A 25,380-nucleotide genomic window follows, 5' to 3' on the forward strand; every position below is an offset into this window, starting at 1 on the left:
CTACTTAAATGCTATCCATACAGACTGAACTGTGTGAGGAGAGATAGCTGACCCCGCGTCAAGCAGGGCATAAACTTACACCGGAGGCTGTCTCCCTTCATCTCATTAACAGCATGTGAACTGTGCTCAGTAATGAGGAGTTACCTAATGAATACAATTGGCAATGTAATGACGAGGCCCAGTTAGCAGCAGTACATATTTTATTGGACCCTACTGTGAGCTTGTTCCGAAACAGAATCTCCTTTTACAGACGATGGACCCGAGAATGCCTCTTTAAACTGTACCCATCGATATTTAAAACTTTGCCCCCGGGGTTTGGGTGTTGTGATGTGATTCATTGGCAAACTGTTGCATAAAATACCTAAATCAAAAGATTCTAATTTTATTAAGCAATGCGTAATGGGAATCTTGTAAAATAAAGGAAAAGAAGGAATTTCCTCCATTACGCAGGGAGGCATGTGTGATAAAACACTGCATTTACTTTGGTTTGCTGTCTACGCAGACTTACTAGTATTTAAAAGGCACTTAAAGGCACTCCACAACCTACACTATGTGATTAAAGTCCTTAGTTCTTACAGTGTTTTTTTGTCCATTTACGTCAAAAGGAATAAAAGGTGTCAGCGGAAAGAAATTAAAGAGAACATTATACAGTATTTGCCCCATCATGGATAATTTATGGCGCTGTATACTGCTTTTAATACACATCTTAGATGTAAGTTACGCTAGTAGAAATGCCCCCCAAAACCCTGGCAGCTACACACTCTGTCCACAAAGCTGCTAACTGTTCCAAACACTGACCTCTGTGTCTTCTTTTTAAGGCCCCCTGTTACATAAAAGCCTGGGTTGCATTTGTAACGGCAGACAGAGCCAACGTCGTGTCCTGAGGCCAGACAGTCTGCTGTGAGCAGCTTGGCATCAGGTATGTTTGGAACCTCTGGACACTCGATCTTGCAGTAGGCCTCTGGGAAAGACCACAGACCGTCCTCCAAACACACCAACCTGTCACTGTCACCTGAAGAAACGAAAGGGTCAGCGAGGGGAGAATGGCAGAAGTGTACCTAACACAACTTTGTAATGCAGAAAACTATACTCACTAATCAGTTTTCTGTTTTTCTATTTCTGCCTGTATTAATGTAAACTTGCATTGCTAGTATTGATGTTCTGAATTTGCTTTGTGTTATATCATACTGAACTTGGAGCTACAATAGTTATTATGTTTTGTAAGGCTATTTTTGATTGGTATGGTTGCACATCCATGGAATCTACTATGAAATTTACTGCCTGATTGATACAGAATATTTGTGGCTGATACCAATATAAGTGAATAAGAAAAATTCCAATATTGATTTATTCACTCTTACAAACACACATACACACACACAAACACACACACACATACATTTTTTGCAATGATCCATCAGATAAGATTATCAACGTGTGTTATATGCAGTTACAGTTTAACATAAATATAAAACAAAAAAAGAGTTTACTGAAACAATAAACTTCAGTGGAAATTAAATAATTAACCCCAAGCACCCTTTTCTGCATTACATTGCGTAAAAATAAATATATAAATATTTTGAAAACCCTTTTTTCACCCAATATTAGACAACAAATATACAGACACGGATACATGTCGATATATCTACAATAAGCCAATATTAATAATAATGGGCCGACCGATATATCAGTTGGACTCCTAATGATGTGAATGATCATTAGACATTTAAAAAAGTTACTTCAGGCAAGTCTGAGTTAAAAACTGAAACTGCAGATTTTATATGACAATAATTTTCTTGAGACTTTATAACATTTGCTGAACAGTCGCCGGAGCATTATCTATCTGAAGCTAGCAAACATTAGCTAACATTAGAGCAGTGGACCTCAACCTTTTCTGGGTCAACACCCTCATATCCAGGCATCCTTACTGCCTACTATCAAATGAAATATTATTATTATGAATATAATTATTTGTATTATTATTACTCTTGCTAGTATTTATATGATTTATCATACTATAATCTTTATCATTTATTTTTATTATTTATTTATTTATTTGTTTGTACTCTTATTACATATATTATTATTTTTTCAAATCATTAAAAAACACGTCATCCAAATGTCAATTTATCGATTTGATTTAACTGGACAGTAATTAATTAATTTGTTCTTATATTCACATTACATTTTTAATAATTTTTTAACTGATTTAACTCATCATGACATCTGTAGCCTAAAAATGTGTACTGCTGAAATCAACTGATTATTCGCCTTAATTGAATTGACAAATTTCAAAAGTTCAACTGGTCCCCACTTTGAGTTTCGCATTTCATGTTTCCCTGTATTATTTCCATTGTCATTTCAGTTTTCCTCTTTTCAAATGCTTTCAGTTTGAGTGTTTCCATTTCAACATTTGTATTTTAAATCAGACTTTTTCTATTTACTCTCATTTTCGGATTATCATTTTACATTTCAAATTATTTTTTTGTTTGTTTTAAGTTTATCTATGACCTGATTATTTCTAGTGGTGTGGTCAAAATAATCGTCTTTTTAAATTGTATTTGGACCAAACATCGCAGTAGTAGCAAAACCCCTGAGTGTATTGAACTGAGCAACAGTTTATTTGATTGTTTACAAATTCAAGTTTGTTTTGTTGCTTATTTCAAAGGTTACAGAGCCTTTCTTTAAATTATACATGTATAAGAGTCACATGTTCTGCATTTAACAGCTAAGACTTAAAGAAATAGGCATGGCAACTCCAAGTAAATCAACATAATGGATTCATTTCTATCCCAAGAAACATTCTGGTTTTGTTTCATGGCTCTGTCTTGTACAGTTATGAGGAGAAGGAGGCTATGGCTTCAGCGTAGCCCAAAGCTAATATTTTCTATGCCTGTATGGCCCCATATGAAGCACGAGTGTTGGTATGTGCGGGGAATCATAACACCCTAAACCTTTCACAATTTTTATTGGGTCTATAAAATGTAATGAATCTTTAACATGGCATCACATTTAAGCTATTTAAACATTGGGCTGGTGTTGTGATTATCAAAATCCATTACAGCTGTACTGGTGTGTGCTGCACATATTCTTGTGAATAACTACAAAGTGTGCTTTTACTGCTGAGTAATGCATGATGGCCTCCAAACATATTTCACTAAACCAAAAGCCACAAATAGAATTATTTCTGAACAATCTGTATTTAGATCATGAATACATGGGTCTAACTGCTGACTCTACTTTGACATTTGAGCATTCGCTGTGGCTTTCTGACCACGAACACAAGTGTGTGGACATCACGCTTGTTCCATCTAATCACTTCAAGAAGCATCTACTACATTGCGTAACTTTCATTGCTAAAGTGGGGTAATGTTTTTAACTTCGTGTGTAACTACGTATTTGTGCGTGTTTGGTGGTTCTCCTAATTATGGCTGCCACGGGCAATATTTGTTCTGACTGGTTATGGTACGAGTGGTGTTTTCAATAACATTGTGGACATCTGAGTAGACTGTAAACTGTGCTGCACGCAGGAATATTCCATGTAGATGTTTCTATCAGTGTTCATCCTGAATTTCAATAACACTTTAATGGCCACAAACCTGCAAACAGAAGCACTACAAGAAGCAAGCCTCGCTGAAAGAAGACATGGCTGTGATTTTGTAATGGCATTTTATTGCTACTGTAGATTAGTTCACCTTGTCTTAACTGTTTTTCAAACTAATTAGTTTTACATAAACACTGACTGTAACAACAACAGAATGCACCCTGTAAAAAAAAAAACAGGCATCCAATTTTAAAGGGTAATTTGTAAGCGTAAAATCAAGGTTTAATGTCCATTTCATTTTATGGACTGTAGCTTATGTCATCTTACTGTGGTTTATCTGTTCATTAGACCGAGCTGTAACCGTCAGAAGGTGGGTCTTATGGTAGCTGCAGAGAGCTTTAGTTATTAATTGAAAGATACATTTGATTGAGAGGTTTTGGCCACTTGTCGACCTCTATAATTCAGTGATATTCAGTTTGATTCCAAAGGGGTTTGTTTGTCAGTTTGAATGAAACTCAGCAAATTTTGGTTTATTTCATAGGGAAAAGCAGCCATAAGTTATCAATGTATCACAATCTTGAGGCCATGAGGTAGAAAAATAGATATGTCTTTGCACTGCTAGCCTGATACTGGTGCTATGAAATGTGACCATATACTTTTACTTTGTTGTTTCTCATTGCTCCACTGATTTTTGACAACGAATGTGCAATAGATAAGACTAGATTAGAGCCAGAGCAAAACAGACAAATCTTTAACTGACCTTGTAGTATAGCTGGTGAGCCACAGGTGAAGGAGCATTGTTTGCCAAAAGAAGTTCCCCAGGGGCAACTGAATATGGCGTGGTAGACATAAGACTGATCAGGCTGGCCGCAGTCTACAGGCTGACAGCTAACTACACGATCCCATGAACCATGGAAGCACTCCAGATGTGTTTCTCTCTAGAAACGTAAATAGAAGTAACAAAGACAAAAGAGAGAAAGGGGGGAAATTTTGGTGCATTAAAAGGAAAGCATAAAGTCTAAAATGTATAATATGCACATTAAGATCAATCACTCCGTAAACATGTCTTTTAAGGGCTGATGATACAGGAAAACATACATCTTATCAAATATAAGGAAAATGTTTTATAAGGAAAATATTTTCTGTCATACTTCTTTGTAGTTAACTATTGTGACCACAAAAATGTACTGTAAATAATTGCATTGTTTTGTGTGAAGATATTTAGAATCAGACTAATCAATTATCGGGAGGTCCCAACTGATTCCCATCGATATATTTAAGCCTTTGTATAAACACTTTCATTTAGTTGCTTTATGTACCCAAGTTTATACCTTTACCTACATGATTACCAAAATTCTGTCTGATTTAATGTATGTCGACAGTTTCTTAGACTGCTTAAACATGCAGTGCCATCTGTGAAAAAATTTCACTCTAGACATAAAACGTGCTTGGTTTCCCTAATTGTTCATGTAGATGTACTGTAATTGAGTTACCTCGGTTTTTGGTGGCAGGAGTGAATGCAACCACTAATGTTGAGTGAGTAGAAGAAAACCAAATGTTGCAAATAGTGGAACAAATGATTATATCACTGCTCTCAAATTTGTAAGAGGAAAAATGCTGTGAAACTTATGTCTATCTTTCTTTTGAGACCTTGGTGATGCCCCTATTATATCTCTGTTTCATCTCTACACACACCTAATTAATTAAAATGTCTCTCTCCTGCATACAAACAAGGCATTTTGTCAATACTTTAGAAGTTTGACGACTGTGTATGTGCTTAACTAGAAGTGGCCACACTAAACATCTTCAAGGTCAGAACAGTTTGACTGTGGCCAGGTCTTGCTCAATATCTGAGGCCATGTAAAGACTCTTTAATAGAGTGTTGTGTGCATGCAATTCAACATGTATCCGTGGTTTTATCAGTAATGAACATAACAAAAATAACAGGAATATGCATGTTATATAATGTAAACTGTGATCAATAAAGCTATAACATTGATTATACACTTCAAAATACTTTTGTATCCAACTGGAGGTTAACTTCACATTAAAAATGACATTGTATAATGTTATTTAAACAGTGCAACACATAATACAGTATTCAGTGTACCTGGTGGGGTAGGGTTCCCTTGCCATTAACAACAGTGATACTGAAACCACGGTGACACTGAACTGAGCAGTGAGAGGCCTCCCCTCCTCCTGTACACCTACAGAGACAAACTGATATATAGATAGTTCTTTTGTTTCTTGTTTCAGCTCTCTGATTGGTCAGTGTTTCATTCCAAAGAGACCTACCTGACAGAGGCGTGCTCTAACTTGGGAGGACTGCATCTGTCCATCTGACACGGCTGCCGCAAACAGCTATTGCATGGATGGAGGGAGGAAAGAAGAGGGAGAGGGATGAGAAGCAGGGAGAGAGACAGCAAGCAGCAAGGAGGCCTTTACTGATCATTTTCTCTGAATAAGCAAATGTAATCAGACTAAAGGAATACGCTTAACTTTCAAATGCCTTCCACAATAAACCAAGACTGAACACTTATCCTTTATACATGCTTGTGTTTAAAGAAACCATAAATTGTTTTGTTGAAATTGCTGTTGCAATGATAATTTATCCAACTGTGTGTGTATGCTATATTAAAAGGGACAAGCTGCCAATTGTGTTAAGAACTACTGCATTTGTAAAACCTGCCTCCTAAGGGATCTCTGTGAAGTCTGAAAAATAACTCAAATAACTCAATTGACGTCACTTTAGACAGCATCAGACAAGTTTGGGGTGTGGCGTCAGAAAGAAGTCAGCTGTCTAATAATACTTGCTTGAAATTAATGACTTGAGGCTACATTATTTGCTCCTAGCATAACATGTCTAGATCTTTGAATGGTTGAGTTGCATTGTGGGTAATACAATTATCAGGAATACAAAGAAGAAGAATGCATGGAATCAAAAACTCAATATCTCTGGTTCCGCTACGTCAAAGTGTCCATCTATGTGTGTGTGTGCATGTGTGTGTGTCCGCACGCACGCCGAGTGTGAAGGTGAGTGTGTGTGTGTGTGTGTGTGTGTGTGTGTGTGTGTCTGTAAGTAGGTAGTTGTGGGAGAGCCCACCCTCTGATGCGCACCCGGTCAGGGCGAAGGTGCTGAAGTGGCAGGAGGTCCTCAGGGCCACGCCTCCCACTGCCACAGAGGGGGAGGAGAAGAGGAGAATAACCGAGGCCGTGATGAAGAAGGGTTGAGAGAGGTCATGGGTCACATTCACCACCAATGGGTTCCGATGGCATGAGAGGTCATGTGTTCCTAGGTAGTACAAGAGTTTCAAGTAGACATTTAGCTTATAACTCTGTGGTTTGACTATCATATAGAATGATCTTATCTTGCTTTAAAGACAATCAAATACATACAAAAAAAAAGGAAATAAGTAAAAAGTACCTAGTGAGTGGTTCTTGCCAGTTATATCAGACAGGAGGATTGTGGCTGTCCTCCGACAGTGCTCCCCAGACCACGACCCATCTGAAGCTAAGTACACAATCACAGAGGCTGCCACTCCAGGATGAGCAAATCCCAGCTGGATCAATTAAAAAGCAGCAATTATTTCAAAGTAGGAAAGAAACTAAGGAAAAGAAGATAGCTGATATTATTTTTTACATATCATAGAAAGAAAAGCAATGAAAAACTGCTACTTTTGAGAACAGTATGTTGGCCATTGTTAATTTACACTAGGAACTATAATATTTGCATCCCTTTAAGAAAATGCATGATTACTGCATCCTCTGCTGTTATCTACGGCGAGCAATGTGTAGAATATTCATCACCCTGTAAGTGGTCAATTTGTCCCAAAAATCTGCGTTGATAGAGCTTTGCCAGTATAGTCAGTTAGACTACCCTTAAATGTTGATAACCCATAACAGACAAATGGAAATTTATGCCAAAAAACAAACAAGTTAGCTTCGTTTGGGGTCATTTAAATATGGTATGTGCCAAATTTGATGAATATTTGATTAAATGTGTGCAAAAAAGGCAACATTTCAGTTGAAATGGAACGCACTGTACAAAAACTCAAAACGATTATTAGGCAAATTGTAAAATGTTTGACAACTGAACACCTGGTGGCACTATTGAGCATCTCTCCCTAGGGCACCTGTATACCAAGTATGATTACTTGGTATACAGGTAATTACTTTATGCAAACTTTGGGGTGCATAACGAAATTAAATTGAACTCCTTCATGCTATACAAATCACAGAATATACAGTATATATATACAGTTAATAAAATACAAAAGTAAATACACATGCAGTGCATCATTTGCATCTGGGTCAGAGTGTATGTAAACAGTAGCAACAAGACAGGGACGATAATGTGTTCGACATCTCCATATTCAAAGCTTGACATCCGTTTGAATGATGAAAGAATGTCTGACATAGGCAGTGTGTTTTTCAGCAATAAAGTAAAACAACTGTAGCGTATTCTTACAGAAGAAGAAAAAGAATCGGAATAATGAAGGAAAGAGGAACAAAGACAATTAAAATGTCTTCATTCAGAACACTGTTGGAGTCGAGATAGGTAAGATTCCCGGCACAGCTTGGTTGTGCTTTGTGGTGATTGTGTCATGACTGGCCTCCATTGTAACCATTGCGATTCCAGATTGACCCCAGTCTCTGTTCTCTGTGACAGAAATGAAGCTTTTCACTGCCACCTGTCAGGCCTTCAGACTGTGAGTGTTTCAAAAGACAGATTTTTGGGTGAAGTGTCACTTTAAAGAAATGTTGAAGGCTTTTAGAAAATTAGAACGGGCTTCCGTAGGAACAAGCAAAATCTTCAAATGAGAACGGCGCCTTTGAAAAGAGCTGTCAGAGATGGATATGTAAGGATGGCTTTTCAGACAGCGTGAGACTACATATTTAAGGTGAGCGAGGCTTTTCAGAGACAGAAAGAACACTTGAAGGAAAAAGAGGTGTTTCGGGGAGAGCTGGCACATATGGGTGTTATCATGAAGGCTTTTCAGAGGGTAAAAGTGTCTTTAAGGATAAAGAAGCCTTCCATAGAGGTTGCAGAGATGTGCCTGATAAAGAGGGCATCCATAAAAGAAGCAGGGGATGGAGAGATGAGTCATTCAACAATGAAGTGGAAATGATGAGAGAGAGACAGAGAGAGAGAGAGAGAATGAATGAGTACGTGTGAGTAAGGAAAGAGGCAGCCTCATGACTATAAAGGACCCTATAATCAAAAGCATGACGGACATGGCTGTGAAGCGATCAGTCAAATCAACAGCTAACCTACGCTTAGTCTGGTCCTGCAGAGTTTATTGTGGGAACTGAGGCTGTGGAAAGATTCAATAATACAAAACTACTGAATATAAGAAACAGACACAGGTCTGAACTGGAAAGCCAGGTCCAAATACAGTGCGGTACAAAAACCAGGACATCTGTGTGAAGCAGTGTTGGCTAGCTGCAAGGACGAGCAAGCTAATTAGCCATGTGAGTAATCGAAACTGTAGCAGCAACTATTGTAATTCTCTGTTAACGCGAGGTTTGACAACAAATACAGATGTCATGAATTTAACATTCATCATTGCTAATCACAAATAAACAATAATACGTTTTAAATTATAAATAACATGCTATCTTTAATAATACGTAATTCACTTTTTTGTTACTCTGGATCTATAATAAACTCTAATCATAAATCATGTCTCTATGATGACCAAGAGACATATTTATGATTACAAAATGATTATTTTTCCTCCAGATGCCAGTATTTGAATAACTCATGAACTTTTTAAGTATTTCATAATGAATGATGAGTTAATTATATAATACTTTGTCTTTGGCTAATAGTAAACTGGTAACATTACTGGACAATTGAGATGATTAGTATGCACTGGGTATAAAATAAGACAAAATGTAAATACAGAATAAGCCTAGCGTTAGTCATGATTTGATAATCATCTACACATCATTAGTACCCATAATTCACAGTTGACCTGGAAAATTAGTATTTATAGTCACAAATCAGTTGTGAATCATGCAATTGTTGGAGGTTAAGGATGTGTGTGTGTGTGCAGGTTTGAGCCAGCTGTGTGTGAGAGGCCCTTCAAACCCATTTTAAGAGTATTGGAAAGTGCTGGAAGCTGTTGAAGACAGAGTAGCCACCCACAGCCTTTCAGCAGTGAGGAAAACAGACACAATATGTATACACACACACACACACACACACACATACGTACCTTCAGCCAGAATGAATGTTCTAGGTTATTATTTGCATTAGACTGGGCGGTGCAAGGGAACCAGGTGTCGATGGGCAGTTTCTCACTCAGCTCCAGGTGCTGGTGTCTGCAGAGCTTTGCATAAAACAAGGGAAATATACAATGATAATTATAAAAAATAAAAAATGTATGGTTATTTTGCTTTTAAGGCATCACATTAACTGTAATCAAATCTAATCCGTCCAAAAGGAAACCGGACCTGAGCTGACCTTTTAAACTAAACTAAGCACCGTTGGTTATATTGGAACATGATCTCATTTGTGGATTTATCACATATTCCACTTTATGTAAGAACAATGGAAGGTTCATATCATCTGAGCTACAGATTTGGTGCTAATTTCATAGATTCTACTAGACTATTATGTGTCTTGAGCACAAATTCACCAACAGTGAAGCGTTGGACAGGCCATGCAGACTCTACTCATGACACTAGTGATTTGTTTTGTTTATTGCACCTTTCCTCATGTAGTGTGAAATATCCCAGGAGGTTTGCCAGTTCTAGGATACTAGATCCAGTGTGTCTGACACCAACTATCCTCCCGTGATAAAAGTGGCTTAAATCATGTTCTTTGCCCAGCAGAGATAAACTTACTTCACACTACATCTTTTTTGCTTATTCCTTATTTGTATGTGGCCTACTGGGTCATTCCAGTATTGGAGGACATTTGGGCTTTGGAATTTTCAAAAGATTAACCTTCTGATTGACAATTTTCTGTTACATATTCAACAATAATAGGCATTAAACTATAAAAAAAGTATTATTGGCTTATCTCAGGCATAAAAAGATTTTGGTTTTGTATTACATGTTTCATTTGATATTTGTGCAACCCTGTTACCAACACTCAGTAACAGGGTTGCAAATACATGCTAATTTTAGCTTTTTCTCACAAATCTATGCTAGCTGTTTAGCTAGCTGTTAGCATTTACCAAGATGACAAACTTACATAAGTAAACAAGAAAAGTATTTATATTATTCTGGAAATATGCATAAAATGGTTGTGTGGGGTAAAGTGAGACATTCAAGCAAGGCTGACAATGTTATAAAAATACATCAAATACAAGAGAGGACATACCTTTGCTCTACCCATGGTGTTGGAAAACTGTTTAAAGATGTCACTTCCAGTCTATCATGTGGCTAACCCTTTTCTTCTTCTTTTACCATGCTAAAAAGTTTAAGGTAACAGGGTTGCATGCAAGTTGTGGGACATGGGTTTCTTGCATAATAATACTTATTTAAAACATTATGTTTTATTAAAAATGTTTCCCCATCTACAAGAGACATCTATGAACAAAACGATACAAAAGAAAGTAGCACATTAGGGGGTACTCCAGAGTTATTTGGTAGTTTAAAAAATATTTTTGAATTATTTTTTCTCCCGGTTTATTTAGAGTTGGTCTCTAGACAAGTAAAAGTTACACAACAACTGCATGATTTTGTATTATGTAAATTTATTATTTGAAATTTCACGGGTGGGACGTAAAATGTCCTCCAATTTTGGAATGGCCCTACTGTTTAGAGGGGCATAGCTGATGTAAGCACATTTCTAAAACTGTGATTTCATTTAGAAACAGCTGGAAAATGATTGATGTATTTTGTACTGAAGACGTAAAAAGAAAGAAGGGGGGCGTGACATATTCAAAGTTGCTGTGTGAAGTTGTGCCAGTATGTCTTCCAAAGTTATGTGCAAAGCCTTTTCTCTTCATCGCTGCTCAGCTGTGTCACCTTGACCTGAGGAGTTTTTGTGACCCACTGATTTCACTTTTCTCTTTAGTGTGTAAGAACAATATTCTAATAGAAAAGCAGAATAGAATTGAGAGAGATTAAAACAGAGATAATCTGAGGTAGCAAAAGAGAGCAAAGGGAAGAGGGAGAGAGAAAGAAACAGAAAACTGAAAGCTTACCTTGGAATATGGCTGACTATTTAGGAAATATCTGCTTAGGTGGAATTACTGAGAGCTGTTTGTATAACCCCAGGTTATAAGTATTGATTTGAAAACATAGACTGTTGTAATATAGTTTCCAATCTTCAGTGACTGCAATGAAAACAAAGCAGGCCCAAATAAAAACCATCGTACGGACCACAGGCCAAGTCTGATATTATGGGATTCCTCGGGAACCACTTTCATGATTTGTAAATCATTGTCTAAAGTAAGTCTTCAATCGTGATATCCCTTTAGGTCTGCCAGGCTTTGTCTCATCTACCTGCTTCTGTGGCTTTGGCACATATGAGGACAACACATATGACGATGTCAATTATTTTGCATTATTTTGAGGCTTCTCACCATTTCGGGATAGTTTAGCCCCTTTCACAAATGAACTCCAGACAATATCCAGAGAATCATATCAGGATATTATCTACATTTGCTTGTTCACACATGCAGCACACAGCAGGAGATTGTCCATGTCAGATGTGTTCACACATGTTGGAAATTATCTTTGCATTGATATCAATCCTACATGTATTCTGATGTATCTGCAATATCAACAAAAGAGTGAAAAATAATATACAGGCAAGCAGAGAAGAATACAAAGCAGCTTCACTCCATGCACCATGATCCCACCGTAAAAAGGCATGATGTGGATGCACAAGAGACTGAGTAGTAAAATATTCTGGGCAGATGTTTTGCAGAACTTTAACATTGTCTCACAGTCTCGGTGTACCTTGAAAATGTGTTACAGCTGATTAAACTAACACGGAAAATTACAACTGATGCAGTTCGGTTGAGAAGTTCACCTGATGTCTGGTATGTTTGGTTTTCAACATTTTCTCAACTGAGCAGTTTTATTTGCACCAACTGCCTGAAATGCTTCACTTAAATAGTCACCATGAAATTCACAGAAATGAAATGGCATACACATGCACCAGCAATGATGTGAAGTAGCGTGCAGAAAGTGCATTACTGTAATAAAACTTTTAAATGGTCCATCTCCTTCAGTTTGTGGATATGGATTTAGCTGGTTGGTCAAGATTTGATGTCAGGCACAGACAGGACTCTAAATAAATTGGACCGGACAATGTCCAAAATTTCAAGCTTTCTGTCCTGACAAAAACAGTAAAAGAAAATTCAGCTTTAAAGCCTGTTGAAACAACTAAGTAGCCAGCTGTTAACATTGTTGCCCCTCCACTGGGAGTTTATTGTCATCTGGAAGTCTTTTATGTGCCCTGTGGTTAATACCTCATACCTTTGTAAGTGATGGCTCTCCAGTGGCAGCATGGGCGGGACAGTGGTTGGGGTCCTGGTGAGAAGCAGTGGCAGTGGATGCCCACTGGTCCGTGTAGCCCAAAGGTGTGAAGTAACCACAGTCCCGAACACTGGAGCCCCGCTCAAACTCCTCACACACACCGTCACCATCAAAGACATAACACTGACTAGGTTCACCTTGGGAGATGGAGAGAAGAACGAGACAGGCAGGATTTATGAAAGAATATAAAGCCTGGTTTCTGAATCTGGCAGGGTGTACACTCATCCCCCACTGTTAAACTCGCATCCAAATCTATTTGTCAGTGAACCAAATCTGAGCAAATCTATTTTGTATTTTCGTTGGCCACCTTTAATGTTAGCCACGTCAACTCAACCATATCTGACTCTCTGTGCTGTCAACAGGCTGTAAATTATGGTAAGACATGAACTTTGGCTTCAATTAATTATTGACGACCACAATCGTTTCATAATGCTAATAGGCAGAGAGAGAACCTAATATGTGACTTGGCCATTTAGATTGATCCCAAAGGCACCTTAATAGGCCACGGCTATCTATAAGTCACCCAGTAACAACAGCAGCACTATGTGTTACAAAGAACTGTCAAACGTTGTTCCAAGTCTCACACAAAACAAAAATACAGACAGGAAGATATTTATTTTGCCTATTAGCGTGTCCACTAACACATTTTGAATTTTGTTTTTGATAAAATCCACTTTTATCAGTTCTAAAAAGTCAATAACATTAAACCAGAGGAAAATATTACAAAGAATACACTACTTATTCATGTGGACTGAAAATAACACCAGAGGAATAACACTTAATCTAATGCAACATTATGCACATTTAAATAGCATTTTTGGCATTACTGGACAGCTGACTGTAGAAAGTGACAGGAAACTAGGGCTGTCTCTAGTAATTCTTAGTAAAAATGTTTAGGGTCTTGATTGTGACACATACTTTGTCAAAGATGTATCTGCATGACTAAATTCATCTGCAGAGAGAATATCGAGGTGACACATTTTTGATTGGTGCCACTGAATTACATCATTCTTTTAAATGCCATGCCAACAAAGACCATTGACTGGCTTTAAGGCTGTTCCTGATACATGAAGTCATGTTAAGCACACCTTGTGTGATTTAAATCAATATTATGTAGCCTGTAACAACAACAAAAAAAACCTTGACTCATGGTCCACCTACGAGCTTCCCCAGAGATTTCAACCACATCTCATGGTATTCACTTAAGTTTGCACATTTGTCATGGAGACAGCTCAGCAAGATACATGGGTGCAGTTGAAAGTTCCCAAAATGTGTCCGGTGACGGTAACTTTTTTAATTGATTTTATTTATATTTTGTTAAACAAGTGCTTTTAAGGTAAAGGATAAACTTTTACAACCAATTCATTTCGTATTCAGCAAAATGTTGTTTCTTTAGTGCAGGTAATCAAGCTACAAGGTTCAACTCAGTCTGACTCTAGTGACGTGCCATGTAAAAAAAAACGCTTTAAGATTTTAGGTTAAGGGGAAAAAACTATGTAGTAAAACATACTGTTAATGGAATGTACTCTGTGGCCAGGAGTGTAAAAGATTTTAGACTTAACTCAGGATGCAATTCATGTTATTAAAACTTTAAGTAAAAAAAAATAGGCTATCATACTTCCCGTAACAAGCTGCCCCTGAGCAATGAGCAATAAATATACATGCAATAGAGTAATGGTCCTGGCATAATGTGCTACAGCAGTCTATCACATAAAAGAGTGGGAACCATAAGCATAAGCAGAACAACAGCTTGCAATGCAGCAGCTATTCATAAAAAGGGTGGAAAACATCAGACGCTTCAGAAGTTTGGCCTTATTAACATCTGGACAGCTGCAGAAGGTAGACAGACAGAGCTGTGTCAGAGACTCGGTGCTGCACAATTGGCTTCGCTTAGTTGACGGAAACATTTTTCTGATAAAAGGCAAATTAGGCTAGAGACAATTCAACGGCACATTGTCATTCCAAGTTCATTTGGCAATACTACACTGAGTGAACTCACCAAACACTCCACCCCTGCTCTGACTACACCTGTGAAAATGATTAAGTCTGTTCAATTCCAAGTCTGTGTATGTATCAAGTCTCACAGAAGAGTACTACTTGACAGTCTTTGACTTAAATATTAGGACCATCTGTTCTCTATTTACAGACTGGATGCTGTAATCATATTGTGCAATCAAACCTTTATTTGATCAGGCAGTTAAAAAATTAAATTAAAAATCAGCGGGATCAATAAAAAAACAACTCTAAAGCAAAACTTCTTGATCAAATGCCAGATTGTCCATTTCTGTAAGAACTGTGGTAAAATGGTATCAACATGACAGAGAAGGATTAAGATAATTCGGCATAGTTGGAGTTAACTGTGTCAAGCAAATGTGGCAAGGCAACCCAAACAAATATTCTTTCTATGACTAACAAGTACAACTGAATAATTGGTTTTAAGTGTTGCAATTTGTGAAAACCTGTTTTTGCCAAATTGTTTTCCTTCCTAGTCATGATGTCTTTTATTGTAAAACAAGAGAAGTAATAGCTTCAGTCACGGCATGGCTAGTCCTGCTGGTAGAGGAGGAGGGGTTGGTCTCCACTTGTTTCCCCTTGACAAATAAATTGACTGGATGATGGAAATGTTATCCCTGTAACAAGCTCTTGTAACACAAACCTTACACCACAAATGAATTAGTACCATCCAGCTGCTAGTGGAAAACAATACATGGCCTAAAAAGGAAGTAACTTACATACTGTCTCCTCTCAACTGATCTGTCACATCTTCTTAACAATATAATGGGATATTTATGAAACAATCAAAAAAGTTAGACATTATTGAGGCCAAACGTATTACAATTAGTCTCTGGCGAACATTCTATTACACAGAGGGTGAATTTCAAGGCTTGGAGGAGCCCCACATACCACTGATTTCTTGTGTCATTGTGGCTAATGCCTACTCACATCCAGTCTGTCTGCCAATGAGAAACAGAGACACTTGGAGATATGCTATTATGGTAGGTGTCACAACATAACACAGTATGTATGGGTGGTAAACAGCTAATTATGATTATGTGACAAATTGGAAACATGCATGAGGATTCTGCTCTCACTGCTGTCTGTCTGGCTTTGCTCAACCACATTGCACTTTTTGAATGTGTTTACCTAATATTCAGGTCAGAAAACATATGTTGTCTTCAGCCTTCTGCTTTCAGTGGAGTGTTTTTGGTAAATTCCCTTCGATGTTGTGTTGCCAGGCTTCTGTTGTGGCCTGTCTGCATGCTCCAGACTGGGCGCGGGCGCAGACACAAAGTATTGTTGTCCCGTGGTGGAATCACAAACGATGGGGGCACTGTCTGTGGCTTCCTTGTTTGTCTTTTGCCATGTTATGCTGCATGTTTTTGGTAGTTTTTACTGCTTCTTTTAACCACCTGGCCCAGTATTAACTGAGCAACATTACATTACTTATGTGATTTATATCAAAAGGACTGTATTGTTTCTTGTTTTTCTTTTTAATAGTGTGTATGAAGGCAGGTCTGTAGATCACTCGCTGTTATTCTGTACATATTTTGGGAAAGTCCTTGCGAGCTTAAAAGTATTAACTGGAATGAAAAACATAAGCAAGAACAAAAAGCAGAACATAAAACAGAACACAAGCCTTAACAGGTGAATCTTCTGTCAGTAACCAAATTTTGAACACCCACCAAGTTGTTTTCTTGCAGCCACATGACTCACTTAGCCACAAATGCACTGTTTCTTAATGTTTCTCATCTTACCATAAATCTTTGGTTGTTGATTTGAAGAACAAATCATGCATTCTTGCCTGAACCTCACCAAACTTTAACCTTAACTAAACCCTAACCACAGCTGCTCTCTCCCTGATTCCAAGCCTCTTGTTGGGTTAAAAAAAACAAAACAGAAAACATGATAAATAATGAACCTCCCTCGTCCCCACATGATTTGATTCTGGCGGTCAGAACTACAAGGTGGCCTCCGATCAATTAACTGTTGGGTTATTGTACAACAATGGTTAGAATCAGAGGCTTTTACAGCTGGTTATGATCTCTCTCAGAGGGGAGCGCTGGCCGACTCTCGCAGATGTGATTTGATAATAAGAAAAAAAAAACGTATTACTTACTTTCGATAAAGCATATCAAATAAAATATCAGACGTAGCTGTTATGAGCTTGTTTGTGCAATCCAAAACCACATGATCTTTGATTAAAATCAATGAACTTCATTTATCAATATTAGCTTTTAAATGCCAACATTTATTTTAAATTAAAAAAAAACATTGTGACATGACATTTGTTTTTTTAGACTTAACATTGTTCTTAACTGCTGAAAAGTTTCTCTGAGATTTCTGAACAAGACTTGTGACTTAGCAAACCAAAAACTTACTTTTCACCCTTTCAGCTCATCTGTTTTCTTTTATGTTGTGGTGATGCTACATTAATGGTTCGTGGAATCAGTTCAAGCCAGAAGCTTTTATGTCTTGTAAATTAAATTTGATTGGTTTGAATATTTTTTTTTCCTAAAACTGCTGCATGCACAAATGAGAGTTTTCTGGCAATTTAGTGACTGCTCTTTTACACTTAAAGTTTATATGGTGTTGCCATTGTTTTGAGAGAAATCACACTGCTAAAAATGTCTTGAGTTTCAAACTGTGTGATGGACCAGAGACATGTTTTTGAATGGGACTCACTCACCATTGCAGTTGAAACCCATCTCCTTGTGGCATTTCTTAGAGCAGCCATCCCCATCCAACAGATTACTGTCGTCACACTCTTCTGTCCTACAGGGAGAGAACCATCATCAGCTTCATTTCCCATGCAATCTATGTGTAATTAGAAACTCTCTGATCGTCAACAGTCATGTTAATATAGCTTCAACATTACACAGACCCCTGTATGAGGCCGTCTCCGCAGTAAGGCTGCCCATGGGTGTAGAGGAGAGGTGGAGAGGGATCACTGAGGAGACCACCAGCTTCCACCTGGATCACATACTGGTACTTGAGTCCTTGCTTGACAGAGCTGGAGAGGAGAGGAGAGGAAAGGAGAGGAGGAGGAGGAGAGGAAAAATGGTTTCGTGATTGCTTGAAATTGTAAACGCATTTTGGCATAATAAAATTATCAAATAGAAGTCAGGAGTTTGTTATGTTCTTCTGAGGAGCAGTAAGCAAGGTTTTACTGCTCTGTGTGGTACAAACTGATCATATAATCTTTACAGGCTTGTTGATCAATACAAATGAATCACTCAATACATGACAAAATGAGAAAGAATCGTGGTGATTACTGGTGCCAGTGGAGTGCATGAATTGAAGAATTCCCATACAAATACCACAGCTTACTTTCTGTGTAGGGAGGAAGCATCACATTTGGAGTGTGTTCCCCAACAAATCAATTCTGCATGAATCCTGATGGATCCTAAATACAATGGCTCATGGGAGCACAGCAATAACAGTAAAACTTGCACTCACAGTTGTTTCTATCTGTAACCTTGCAATATCCAATGACATTAAAGCCCCATAGCAGGAAGTTTGTGTAACGATACCTCGACTCCAGTGTCAGGACTATTGATCTGTTTTGGTGGGCTGTGTCTATAAAAAGAGCCTCCTCCCTGTTTTTCCAGCACAGATCTACTGCCTCTGGCAAAAATAGTAAACCAGGAAGAGCACAAATTACTCATTATCTCAGGGTCTGTCGGATTTCACTCGACTCAACGAATTTCCCTAATTAATTATGAATCAGGGGAGGAAATAACAAATTTGAAAAACCTTCCTTATTTATCTGTACTGTATCTATATTTGGATATATCCTCCAACTCATAGCTCCCTCCTTTCCTATTGCACTCCACACCTCCTCCCAAATTCCTAATATAAACATTAAAACAGTTAAAAACATTATGTAGATGTAATCCAAGGAAAAGAAACTGCTTTTGCAACAAAGCAACACAACTAATATTTTATGGCTGGAAAATGCTTGGAACAACCTAGTTCGAGCAAAGTTTTGTGCAATCACTTCTGAAGGCAAAGGTGTTTGCACTTGTTCCAAACAGCTGCCACACTTCTTTCTGCAGTTTTCATAGAGTTGCACTCTATGAAGTGGAAGTGATGGAAACAGTTGTGTAAAGATTGAACTAGAACTACCATCTTGCATTGGTATGCCCCTGCATAACATTATGTCATAATGAAGCTGACATTTGACCTTTTAGATATAAAATGTCATAACTTCATCATTTTGTATAAAACTATGTCATGATTGTCATATCATATGAATGAGCAATGGCCAGAAATGTGTTTTGACCTTTCACCAGATCACCAAAATCAAATCTATTAATCCTTGAGTTCAAGTGGACATTTGGGGCAAATAAGAAGAAATTCCCTCATGGCATACTTGATATAGGCTGTATTGACAGACGACATGAAAAACATAATGCCTACCGGCCACAGCCATTGATAGTGTGGAGGTAGAAAAAAGAGAGCTTAAGAAAGAAGTCCAAATTCTGCATTACTTTCTTCCCCCTACACACCTGCTTAATGATGGATGAATAGGGATGATTGTTGGTTTTAGAAAGTGACAAAAATTGTCATATGCAAGCCCTCCCATTCCAGTGTCAGACAGATGTGGGCAAAGGGATTTGAGATGTCATTTAGCAATTGACAAGCACTTGGTTGGCAAAATCTGAAGCTTTGGAATGCTAGCACCACATCTTTCAAATGTCAGATCGAGCCGGGGGGGGGCACATGCATCCAACTATTTTTTGTAACTATCCAAAACCAACAATCTAAAACTCTCTGGTCAGACAGCACATTCTAAGAAGTAGTTCTGGTTGTGCAAAACTCCATCCTAACAGTATAAATCTTTGCTGAAGCAAAAATTTGATCCTGCAACATCAAAATAAATGTTGCTCCAGGACTAACAGCACAACTGACCAATCGTTTTAATCGGTAAATAGTCTGGAACATTTACAAATGGGAAAAGTTAGCCTTTCTAACAAATGGTGCATGTTATAACAGGGTCTACTTAGCCCAAACCAAAAAAAAATTTCCGAACTCAAACAAAGTATTTTTCAAGTATTTTTTGTTAACCAATAGTAAAACTGACATTAAAAAACATTAACATCTTAGTCAACTGTGTCTGAAAAATAATAAGTCAACAGTACAGTACAATGCAATACAATACCTCCACCATGGTACAGGAACTAGGGTCTCTGACGTGAAAGTCCTGTGTTTCACCAATTTAGCAATGACAATGGCCCCTATTGTGGCCTTGGTTACTTTTTAATCAGCTGCACAGATGTTTTTCCAAATTCATAATTGATGTTGCTCCAGGACATAAACTGACATGAGATGCAAAGCTATCACAACAACACAAATAGCACATAAACCATTTCCTTCAGTATACAATGGCAGAATACCTGATAAGCAAACATGTGTGAGACACTTTTCTACAAACTGTAATCTCAAGAAACACATTGGACTCTAACGCTTGAATGTGATTTGATTAATTGAGCAGTCACACTTGTCCTCTTCACTCATCTCTCCCTGTCTGTGTTCTCCTCAGTCAGCCTGTGCTAACTATGGTGCAAGCTGAGCAGGAGGAAACAGTTGAGGACCAGATCCAAGCAGTCACTGGTGTTTATGGCCTCTGCTGCTCACATTTGGTTCGTATTCAAAAGAAGAAAAAAAAATGTGCCTCTGCTTACTTTGCTTCACCTCTGCAGTACTGTTGTCCCCCTCTCTCCCATCTTAACCGTCCGACAGTATCTTCCCCTTGGAGTTTCATTTCGCTTCCTCCCAACCTCCTTTTTTGTGTCTCTCCTTATGCTTATCTATATGTTTTCCAATTCCCGTTGTCTCCCCGTTCTCTCCTCTTCTCCTCATCTATTCTTCTCTCCGTTTTACCGCCCTCCCTTGCACCCCTCTCTCTTTTTTCCAAACTCATTGCTCTCAAACACTCTCTTCTCCTCACATCAACCCCTCTCTGCCCTCCTCAGTCCCACATAACTCAATCCCCACTGGTTCTTACATCTTTTTGCACTTAGACACAGCTTGTGTAACATAGGAGAAGTGTTCCCTGAAAAATAAACTGTTTTTGAAGCTGTGTCCACCTAACATCCGCCCTGCTCTGTAAAACAGCAACTGCTTCTCAGAAAATTAGAGTGCCACAACTTTGAAATCAGTCCCAAATGATCTGCAATCATGTGACATGACTGTCACATCTTGGCAGGTACTTATCAGGTTTTTGGATACAAGTTGTATCAGCAAAGCAGAAGAGTAGAGAGATTTAGGGTATTTTAGGGAGGGCTGCTATTTGGTGAGATAAAAACTGGCTTCAGACTTTACATTTGGATTCCGGTAATCATTTGGACACCCACAATATGAGACAGGATACATATAAACTTATTCAACTTAGCCCCGAAACTTTTTTTGTTTTTTTTTGATTGAGTATATGCTTGTTGAAACAGATTTGGATCAGTAGCCACAACTCGGCATCTGCATGTTGGAAACATTTGTGTTCAGAGCTTTTCAAACAGAACCAGACCCAAACACTTTAGAGAGACAGATAACTGTGGATTAGCAGATCTGAGGTATGTTGGGGAGCTTGTACTGAACGTTGGCTCTAAATGACTCAGCCTTATTTTCCTCTGAGCTTCTGATGTCTGACAAGGCAGTGTGTGTGTGTGTGTTAGTGTGTGTGTGTTAGTGTGTGTGTGTGTGTGTGTGTGTGTGTGTGTGTGTGTGTGTGTGTGTGTGTGTGTGTGTGTGTGTGTGTGTACCCAGCATTAACAGAACACAGCCTCCATGTTATAAATATTCGTGTACACCTGAGAAAAAACAGGACTTGCCTCAGGTGGCGTTCCTGGTATTTCAGGGCGGTTTGGACGGAAAAATAACACACCTGTCAATTCCCATTAGGTATTGTGGTTACCTCCTGCATAACAAATCTTTTCTCAGATTTCTGAGCATGTATTTCTCTACAAACACCTTCAGCATTTATGTAACAATAAAACTTTTGCTTTTTGACCCAATTCACGTTTGAGGTTTATTCTCCAGTGTGATGTATAGAGTAACATTAGAGAACTAATAGCTTAATAATAGCTTGCAAAATAACAGTGAAAACACAACTGTAAGTCCATCTTAACTAGAACCTCATTGAAGTGAAGGCAAATAAATGACACACATGACATCATCCAGCGTCTACCTGTCAGTGAATGTCTGCTGGGTCTGAGGTGATGGGGATTTGCTAGTGAAGGGCGGCTGCCTCTGAATCCTGTATAGCAGAGGTTGGCAGCTGGAGCACAGAGGGCTGCCAGGTCCTGAAGACAACATCGCAGCATCGATCTCCAACTTTTCATCGAAGGTGCACAGTTTTATGGCGGCGATGGCAGAACTGTGGGTGTCCAGGCGCAAAGTGAGGGGCATGTCGCAAAAGACGTGCTGCGGCCCGAGGTTAATGCTTTTTCCCGTGTCTGTTATCAGCTCTATATTGGCTATGGCTGGGTTGTCTGTGACAAAGAAATACAGATAGATCAACCATTATTTAAATCTCGAAAAAAAAAAAATTCTTCAATGATGTGGAGAGCACAAATATAACTGAATAGGTGCAAAAATGTGATAAGAAACAGAAATAAACAAACATAACACTGAACGAATAAACAGAACAGGTAAATAAAAATGATAACAGATAAGAAACAAGACAACAGAATACAAATAAAACTAGATAAGGGGAAATATGTAGTAAATCTTCTTATTTGTGTATCCGTTGACAGTGGTATAAGACTGCTGTTTTTACTTTCTCTACCGGTTGAATATCAGTACAATGAGCAACTGTCTTTAAATCATTCTGGTGAGCTAGTTAGTTATATGTTCATGATTGTGTATATAAGAGACCTGTCACTTTCTGCAACAACTTCAGCTTTTGGATACAGAGAATTTACTTAACTTGTTATTCATGTGTTGCTTGACAAGGATCAACACACATTGTTTTACACTCACAGTCACCCAGCTTACTAGGCAAACAACGACTTTGTAAAACTTTTGCAAGTGCATAATGTTTTCTTGGAGTCCTGCTGACCAATAGATCACCTCTCCTGTTGCCTTCATATAATAATCAATAACACATTTTACACATTTAGGAACATATTGTATGCACACAGCATTGCAAGTGGTTATACACTTAGTGAGAAAATATTTTTTGTGTTTTTTGAAGTGTAAGCTTTGAACATACCACCACTGCCATTTTCCACAGTATCTACAGTCATGCTATCTGACATAGAACATTGATGGTATCATGTTGTTATTGAGTGACACTTACTTGAGGAGATGTAGGTGACCCAGAGGGTAAGTGCATGTGGAACAATAGGGTGGAGGAACCTTAGTGTGAGGGTGCAGCCCTCCGTGTCAGGACATGGTGAGGTCACATTAGTGTCATAGAGGCTGAGCTCAGGACTCCAAGCCTGGAGACTGGGTTCACAGGGCTGCTCCACATCAGGTGGGCCTGCACATTAATAACAACCATGGAAAGACACACATGTTTATATTTATGCATCATGAGGACATCTCAATTACTTAATCTGCTATGTAACCCTAAAGCTGGGAGTGCAACCTAAATCATAATCCAGATTCAGACATGACGATTAGTAGAAAGCATGGTGAATCTGCATTGCCTCCATTAGGCAGAAGCACACCATTAACAGTGGACAGATTGAACCTCAGAGCACACAGTGTACTTGACCAACATGCTTTCTCATTCATTCAGACATGATGAACCCTTCTCACTATGCACAAAGGACTTGAGCAACATTTTCTTTTCCTTTAACTACTGCTGTTGTTCTGAGTGGGGCTGTTCTTTGTCAAGCAGTTAATGACTTGAGTAACATTCCATCAATGGTTATGGTTAAGATTTACATTTTTATTGCAAATGTATATCGGTTCCAAATATTGGTTATCAGTTATCTCCTTGATAACTCATCAGTATCATCCCTAAAAAAACTACGGTCAAACCCAATTATACACACACACACACACACACACACACACACAACTATATAGCTTTGTCTGAAGTACTGTCATTGTCACTGTCTTGTGTGTGTACATCTTTCCATTTGTGGGGTCAAATGGAATAAAGATACAGGCTGTATTTGTATGTGGTGTCTAACAATAACTTGTGTGTCGGATCTGGACAGGGACATTTGTACATGTCTAATAACTTTTCACACTTTGCAGGGTTAGTATTATTTTCAACAATTAAAACTTTTTTTTAATACACTTCTTCTATATTTGTGTCCACCTTTTTTCCATGGCATGAAGGTTATAAGACATTTTCATATCATCCCAAAACCTATATTGCATAACTAAATCAGTATCAAGTAGACTTTCCAACGTCCTTTTAAGAAGTAATAAATGATAAAAATGTCTTATCCACGTCTATTTAGCAGTGAGCTATATAAGACATTTATCACTATCACTACCAGCGCTGTCATTACTTACAGAATTTTCCAGCTAAGAAAGTTACGAGTCATCCCCCCTACTAAAAGCATGGCCCACATTCAAAAACACGGTAGTAACTCCATTACACCAGACATAATGACTTGTTAATTGTTGAGCAGCATTAGTGATTAGCGCAATGGAATAACACTATTGCAGTGTTATTATCAACTGTATCCCAGGTGAAAGACAAATAAAAGGATGTTAATAAGGTGTTACATATTTCACACCCATTATGATCAGCCATGTGTGGATCGACAAGTGTTAGAAAGACAAAGAATGCCAGGTACATGACGTGGGTATTGGCCTAAATAGGCATAGAAATTAACCAGAACTGTAAAGTGCAAATTCTGTAGGCCTTTGCCATTTCAGCTTCCTACATTTTTACGACTGCTGAAGTACCAGACAAATGAAGAAAAGCATGATGTCTTAGATTAAAACTTTGGTTGGTTATATTAATTATTAGCAGGAAGAATGTCAAATATGACGCATATCCAACACTGAAAGAGACCTGTAACTACTGCTAACATGGAGCAACAGTACTACAACAGTAGTAGTGAGTAATGCAACTTCAGTGGGATGATAGTGTTGCTCTGTGTCTGTGAGACAATACAACTGTTTGCGAACATGTTTGCCATAACAACTTGATAATGTGATAATATGTTAATATTGTTTTTGTTTTTTGTACTTGCTCACCTGCCCTCAAGCGGCCTTTTCTTTAATTCAGCTTAAAACTATCCAATAATGATCAAGTAGCAGTAGTTTGCATGTTTTAATCTAAATCATTAAAAGATACTTTCAGGTGGGTTGCATTTTAATATTTTAATACTTTAATACTTTGCTAAACCACACGAAGGAATAAT

The 25,380-nt window shown here is 38.1% G+C and overlaps 1 protein-coding gene across 1 annotated transcript in view; it reads right to left on the reverse strand.

Annotated features, from left to right (window-relative positions):
• The window catches only part of pappa2 (pappalysin 2), an 80,752-nt gene that overhangs the window by 23,192 nt on the left and 32,180 nt on the right, over positions 1 to 25,380 (reverse strand). Inside the window, exons 10-21 of the mRNA XM_030401855.1 lie at positions 23,346 to 23,528; positions 22,233 to 22,536; positions 17,931 to 18,059; positions 17,736 to 17,821; positions 12,989 to 13,185; positions 9,766 to 9,879; positions 6,969 to 7,104; positions 6,662 to 6,836; positions 5,840 to 5,905; positions 5,655 to 5,751; positions 4,305 to 4,482; positions 799 to 1,012 (exon numbers count right to left, since the gene is read on the reverse strand). Coding sequence (XP_030257715.1) covers positions 799 to 1,012; positions 4,305 to 4,482; positions 5,655 to 5,751; positions 5,840 to 5,905; positions 6,662 to 6,836; positions 6,969 to 7,104; positions 9,766 to 9,879; positions 12,989 to 13,185; positions 17,736 to 17,821; positions 17,931 to 18,059; positions 22,233 to 22,536; positions 23,346 to 23,528 — 1,879 coding nt within the window. The remainder of the gene's footprint in view (positions 1 to 798; positions 1,013 to 4,304; positions 4,483 to 5,654; positions 5,752 to 5,839; positions 5,906 to 6,661; positions 6,837 to 6,968; positions 7,105 to 9,765; positions 9,880 to 12,988; positions 13,186 to 17,735; positions 17,822 to 17,930; positions 18,060 to 22,232; positions 22,537 to 23,345; positions 23,529 to 25,380) is intronic.

The sequence above is a fragment of the Sparus aurata genome, chromosome 21 (genome assembly GCF_900880675.1).
Source record: "Sparus aurata chromosome 21, fSpaAur1.1, whole genome shotgun sequence".
Classification (NCBI taxonomy): Eukaryota; Metazoa; Chordata; class Actinopteri; order Spariformes; family Sparidae; genus Sparus; species Sparus aurata.